At 41.5% G+C, this 6,910-nt stretch overlaps 2 protein-coding genes across 7 annotated transcripts in view; both read right to left on the bottom strand.

The window, feature by feature from the left end:
- Positions 1 to 855, bottom strand: part of kat6b (K(lysine) acetyltransferase 6B) — a 22,744-nt gene extending 21,889 nt beyond the window's left edge. The window contains exon 1 of one of the 2 annotated variants that reach the window (XM_017436786.3): positions 547 to 855. The gene's annotated coding sequence lies outside the window, so the exon portion shown is untranslated. Of the gene's footprint in view, positions 1 to 362; positions 387 to 546 lie in introns of those variants that run through there. The other variant, XM_017436794.3, reaches the window with a different exon arrangement.
- A 2,972-nt stretch (positions 856 to 3,827) lies between these two features.
- The window catches only part of adkb (adenosine kinase b), a 138,180-nt gene continuing 135,097 nt past the window's right edge, over positions 3,828 to 6,910 (bottom strand). For all 5 annotated transcript variants that reach the window (XM_017438791.3, XM_017438799.3, XM_017438774.3 and 2 more), the window contains 2 exons: positions 5,001 to 5,087; positions 3,828 to 4,774 (listed from right to left, as the gene is read on the bottom strand). In XM_017438791.3, coding sequence (XP_017294280.1) covers positions 4,650 to 4,774; positions 5,001 to 5,087 — 212 coding nt within the window. In that variant the 3' untranslated portion in view covers positions 3,828 to 4,649. The remainder of the gene's footprint in view (positions 4,775 to 5,000; positions 5,088 to 6,910) is intronic.

Below are 6,910 nucleotides of genomic sequence, written 5' to 3'. Positions count from 1 at the left end.
TTTTCCCGGCGTTCAAACGTTTAAACTCAGTGGCAATGAAGTGGAGCGATAAATACACGTTATATATATATATATATATTTAAAATAAAAAGTAGGCTCGGTGTACGTGCGCGCCGTGCAATGATGGCATGACCTCTTTATCACCATTAACTATCAAATATCTCCGATGAGGACAAATACTGAGCCCTGGAGGGGGAGGGGGGGGAAGAAAGATGTTCAGCGGGGAATACAAGTTAACACGGCAGCTGGGAGCGAACCTCCTTCATCACTGCTTCTCTGTCGCTAGCTCCCATTTCCCCCGTACATTATATTATTTTAAAAGAAAGAAATAAAGACAAACAGCCCGTTTGGTGGGTTTCTACCTTCGACAGCCTGGTCGAGTCTGCCAGCGGGCGGCGGAGGGATACGGACGAATTAACGGCTAAGTTTCATGCAAAGATAAACATAAAAAGCGAGAGGCGAAAAGAAGGAGGAAAAGAGAGAGAAAGAAAAACACACAGACAAGGGGGGGGGGGTGAAGAAAAAGAGAGAGAAAGTACGGGCTACCGTAAATATTTGCTGGTAGTCTTCAAGTTTTCCCCCCTCCTCGGATACTCCTCTTCATTATCACGTCGAAAGGCTAAATGCGAAGCGACATATCCGAGCGGTTCAGGCGGAGGTTCGGCCGTCTCGAGGCGAGGGCTGAGGAGCTCGCGCCGAGACATGGAGAGGACCTGATAACAACTAATTGAAAGGTTAATCTACATAGCAGCCTGTGACAAAGTGGTACCCTCCCCCTTCTTCTTCTTCCTCCACTGTAGACATCCCTACTTCGGTGTAGTGGAGCGGACCGTCGCCCCTTTTTAGTGCGCTCCTACAATGATATTGTCAATTTCACTTCTCTCCCCCCCCCCCTCCACCACCACTCCATCAGCACGTCCAGTGATGAGCCAAGAGGAACATTTTCACACTTCATGTTTTTTTTTTTTTTAGTGGATTAGCCTCTGCAGGCTGCTCAACATTTTTATGTAACACTCCCTATTAACATCAACGCCCTGTGGGCATTTTAAACTTCCATTCATGTTAGGTTTATGCCTTAAATGTGATTGGCATAAACCCTTATTTTGAAATTTCCTCCTCTGACCACTTTTATTCATGGATATTACCCTAATCAGTTAATTAACTTCAACAAGCTTGATGATAAGAGCACTATTTTTTTTTCTTCATTTTTTAGCAAACAGTGTAGATGATTGCATTTTTATTTAATTTTTTTTGAAGTTTCAGCTCTCCAGAAGCAATAGAAGCACCAGAAAGATCATTTTTCATGCAGTAATACAGATGTAATTAGTGAGATAATTGGTTACTTCTCATCAGATTAGAAACACATACAGTACAGTATGAGCAGCTTTTTAAAAAGACCTCAAATGAAAGCGTTTCTCCCCCTGTAGAGGCACATTTAATGTGTAATTTGATTTGCATCTGACTAATACAAGCCTTAATAGTCTAGTCATCATTCTCCTCATTCGCTTTGATGTTTTTATTGACCTGTATTCATTTCTCACATTTATGAAATTTAACATCCTCCTGCTCTTTCATTCATTGACATTCATTCGCATCTGTTTACTGGTTTATTTTTGGTAAATACGGGCAAATATAACGCTCAATTGAGGTGGATTTGTTTTTTTTTTATTATTATTAATTTTTGTAGGGCTCAAATACACGCATTACAGCAGGTGAAATGTGAATAAAGAGAGGGTGAATTTGAGGCTTTTAGGAGTGGTGTCACGATGAAAGGGCTGACCAAAAAAAAAGCCCTGCCTGTGTCTGGCTGTAATGAATGCCACCCCGGGCCCCCAGCAGGTCCTCCACTGCTGCACGGGGTCCAGGGATAATTTGAATTGGAGCATGTGCCATTGGAGTTTGCCCACCCCCCCCACCCCAATCCACCCCTACAATCTTCGTCAATCCCTGCCAACTGCCACACTGGGTGTTCACAAACACTGCTGCCCATCTGTGGGGCAAAACACTGGCCAGGACCCCAGTTACTCCTTTTGCTCGCATTAAAAAAATAAAAAATAAAAATCAGATTCGCAGCCTCACTTGTCGCAAAGACCAGATTCTTTTGACCCCAGTACAAAGTTGCACATGTATTCGGATCAAACATGCAAAAGATGAGGTTCTGTGGACAGGATAAGGCTCAAATCAAACACTTTTAAATGGTTAACGGGCTTAAATCCGCAGTGGGTTGCCCATCAGAATAAATGGACTTTTTCAAATTTTCTTTCCCTCCACTGAGCGCGCGACGTAAAAGTTTGTCAGGGAAAAGTGAGAGGAGTAGTTTCCCTTATTGTGGCAGGCTTTCTCATTACTTAATCATGGCTCTCTCTTTTTGTGTTTGTGTTTTGCCATCTGTCATCTTGAGAAGCAAATGAACCAGCTGCCACCGAGTGTGATCTTGCCCAATCAGAAATGTGGCCCTTTTCAAAGCGCATCTGTGTAAAACCTTAAAAAAAAAAAAAAAAGTGGTGATTTAAAAAAAAAAAGTGTCTCTTAAGTTGTAAAATAACATTTTGGCTGGAGAACGGTTTTACCTAGATGACCCAAAATTAGCGCAAACTCAAAATCCCAGCAGGGAAACGGGGTTTATAACATCCTGGATGTGCTAAAAAATAAATATATATATATATATATATATATATAAATGATGTGACAAGTTTTTCAAGAGGAACAAAAATGTTCTTGTGTGGAACAGATGAGTGCTGAATTATTTTAAGCTCTCCAGACTCGGGCCCGACAATTCTCTGGGCTTTGAGGCGGAGGGGCCCAACGTCTGATTCCACCCCCCCTCCCCAAGCGACAGCACAGCTGGGTGCGAAGGATCAGCCTAATTTTCGGGCCCCTTTTAATGGTCGTGGCGAAGAGCGACCACTAATCCCTTAAAGTGAGAAAAATGATCTCTTACAGCCCTGCAGCGCCACGCCGCAGACACGGAGGGTCCAGTCAGGTTAGGACCCCAACCAGAACTGAAGTGGGGGGGGGGCAGAGATAGTTGAACAGCATGACACGGCCCTGCTGATTAAATAGGGAACTTCACAAACTCTGTGAACTTTGTTAAATAAATAAAACATTTTTAAAAATCACCTGTTGGTTAAACAAATCAACTGATTTTGTATTGGAGGAGGAATATCACGTGACGTTTGTTTCTTTATATGCTAACAAAACAGTTGCATCAAATTCTGTATTGTTGTAACTGTCACTTTAAGAAATATTAAAACCCTAATGTTCCTTGGAGGAATGCATATCATCCTACAGCGAGAAGAGTCGTAGTTACAGCTTATAGTGAATGATGTTATGCATGATTTCACGCAACATTATGGGATGTGATAGTGCTCAGAGTATGTGTTGGGAACGACCCTCAGCTACTACCACGCCAGATTCTAGCTAAATATCTGTAAAATTTGCTGAGTTATAGACATTTCTGTGCTCCCTAAGGTCAGGTGGCTGTGGCAGCCATGTTGAATTCAACTGATCCCAGAAGTTAATCAGCTTTAGAAGCACACAAAATGATTACTTTCTGAGAATTTCATTAAAATCCGTTCAGCGGTTCATGAGGTATTTTGCTAACAGACAGACAGTCAGCTTGAATAGTTAATGGCAAAGTTTTAAACACAGATCTTGCGCAATCATTCGGAGCTCGGCGGACGTGTTGGGAGTGATTCAAATCAGACAAACGCACACAAAGACAGGGGCAAAAACATGATCGCCCTTCCTCCTTCCGGCGGCAGGCACTAAATAGAAAACCACCAGTAATAACATCTGCAGCACATATTAAAGAACATTCTGAAGTGGCTACATAACATACGTTTTATTACACGAAATCACAAAACGTACCACCTGCAGGCATTTAGGATAAAAACTTTGTACCCTGCCGGTTTTTTCACCTGTACTTTAAAACCCACAAAGTACACCACTTATGCATCACTTTTACGTCCTTGTGACTCCAAGGCTCAAACAAAAAATGCGTCATCTGCAATTTACTGTCAAAAGAAAGAAAAAAACAGTTTAAAACTTACAGAGGAAAAAAAAAAAAAGAAAAGAAAAGCACATCCTGTCTAGAGACGGTTCAGCGGATGTTCATTTAAATTCTTTGACCGCAAGTTGGCTGTAACTACTGAATAAAGGAGCAGGGAACTAAATCGTTACAGAAAAATAAATAGTTTTAAGCTGCTCTGAATTCATTGTAAGTGTCTTTAGTGTATGAATAAATAAGTCATCATTCGGTAACACCAGGATTAATGATTCAAAGCGATGGTGAGGAAATGCAGAGACAGCACAAGAATAGTGATTAGCTCTTTTCTAGTGACTGTTTCAAAACTTACCGCCCGTTTAAACCTGCAGGAATTCAGCTTTTTGACTCTCAAAAGACACACTTTGTTGGAATGCTGCATTGTACATAAATACAGTCCCATGATGGATGGTAGTACACTGACTGAATCGTCTTACAACATCTGAGCTGCTCAAAGCTTGATCCAGGAGTCAAGCAGCAGAAATTAGTCCCCAAAAGTCAGTTTAAAAAGAAAAATAATTAAAAAAAGAAATATACATTAAAAAAAAAAAACCCTGAAAGCTTAAGTGTTTAGTGGGGAAGATGTGTGCAGAGTTCAGATTCATCAGCGAAAATCGGGTTTCTCTGGGAAGGTGCATCCGACCCGCCGGATGATGACGTGGGCGGCGTAGTGTCCGGCCCGGATACACTCCTCCAACACCTGCTCCTGGACCAGTGCAGAGAGGAATCCTGGGAAGACAGGTAAACACTCATCACCTTCAAATCATGTAGGAGGAACTTGGAATCAAACTAATCCTTTTTGAACAAAGGGGGCAGTTTTATTGAGCGAACAAAACCGACGCGATGGCCGTTTTCTGTAGGGTTTAAATGGATAACACAATATGAAAAACGTTAAAAGTAGATTATAAAAAAAAAAAAAGAAGAAGAAGAAGCTGTGTAGACGACAATAATATACCTCCCACAAAGGAATCTCCTGCTCCGTTGGTGTCCACAATATCATTCTGGTCGATGTCCAAAACAGGAAACATGATCACTTTGTCACCTGTGCTCAGAACAAAAGAGCACAGTTAGATAAAACACCTGCGTCCGTTCCCTCCCTTACAATAATCTGTTGTTTGACTTCAGCTGAGAAACAGAACATTCACCATTTTGTTTAACAGTTATGGTCAAAGGAGTTATATTTATCAAAACCGTTTGAGCAATATTAGGTGATCTACAAGCCACACAAAGTTTGAATCTCAAATGAGTCATTGATTAAGTCTGACTGATCCATTTAGAAAAGCTCAAAATCTCTTAGATAAACAGATGTTCACACTCGCAATGTTTATACTTTTTTTTTGATCAAATAAACTTTTACAAACAGGCTTAGCGATTCTGGTACAGCCACTGCTGTGCCCGTCGTACTTTAAGTTGTCAAGTGTGTGAAAAGTTCAAGAGTTCCTCCTGTCGAAGCTATCGATCAGCGCTCGGAGACAAACCGAGACTTTGCAGAAGCAGACTTTGGTAAGCCTTAGAGGCAAAGTGGAGAGAAAGAGAACGTTTATCCCCAAAAAACTCAACCGTATTCTGCTTTATTTTGGGCAATTTCACAACTGAAAGTCACGTCAGGGAACTTTGCATAGAAAGAAACCCCAATAATTTCCATTTGAACAAGAACTCGGCAGCAGCTGTGGGGAAAACAAATGGAATGTCAATAGAGTAGAAGACCTGGCTGAAATTTGTGTCTAGTGGTAACTGTAATCTGTCTGCATGTGGGGATGGTAGAGTAAGATCAAGCTGAGGACTGGGAGAGGTCGTATAAAAAGGATGGAGATAAGAGACAAAAACGGAGCAATAAAAGAGCCGATATCCAACCCCGGCTTAAAACTGACCCAATGTCCAACCAGGTTCCGCCTGGTTTTTCCCTCAATGATGCAGCCCTAGCCTTCTGAAATCTTCATTATTAATTTAGCTAACAGAATAAAAACCAAAGATTGTTTTCTAGTTTACACACACGCCCTGCACATGTGCATCTGCGTGGTCCGAGCGGACTCCAAAGAGCTATATTAAGAACGCTGACTTGTCCGCAGCGTCTGCAGCTGTCAGCTCACAAGGGAGCAGAAGTTCTGTCCCGAGCCTTGTTAACCTGTGGTTCATATTGTGGATCATCTTTCCAGTTTTCCAAAGGCGAGAAACAGTGAATAAAGTCCTACAGAGTGTCAACAAACTGGCAGAGGCACGTTATTTTTATCTGCAAATTTTTAAAACTGGAGGGAGAAAAAAAAAAAAAAGCAGCAATTAAAAAGTTGTGAACTATTATCGCAGGATACGTTGGATTTTTAAATTATATTTATGAAAATTGGCCTTTTCGCCGAGCGAACAAATAGAATGATTGACTATTGTTTAAGTGTGAATGGCAAAACAAAGGAGGCGTTAAATTATCAGACAGTCAACGAGCTTTAGGTGACTACTGTGCTAAATTAAAAAAACAGCACAAGGTTAGAGTAATGGTTTCGGTTCAAAACTGAATTCATTAAACGAGAGTGTCTTAATTATCTTCAATGGATTATATTGCTTCAATTATCAACACTTCAAAGAGCGTTCCGGTTTGAAGCAGAGAGGGGGGGGGGTGAGAAACAAAAATCTACCAGATGACAAAGTCTTGAGGTGTAGAGTGACATTAAATCGGCAACTTATGTCAGAGCAATCTAAACCACACACACACGATCTTCAAACAATCCGAGGGCCCTGGCGCAGACGTGAACCTTCAAAAAAGGTGCCGGAGACAAAAGACTGACGTGTGGATGAAAGGAACACGAGGAGGCTGACAGAACTCTTATTGAGAGAAGAGGCTGGGAGTTTAAGGAGAACATGGGGGGGGGGGGG

This window comes from Kryptolebias marmoratus, linkage group LG17 (assembly GCF_001649575.2).
Source record: "Kryptolebias marmoratus isolate JLee-2015 linkage group LG17, ASM164957v2, whole genome shotgun sequence".
NCBI lineage: Eukaryota > Metazoa > Chordata > Actinopteri > Cyprinodontiformes > Rivulidae > Kryptolebias > Kryptolebias marmoratus.
Note: the sequence above shows the minus strand (reverse complement) of the source record. Positions and strands in the feature narration are given on the sequence as shown.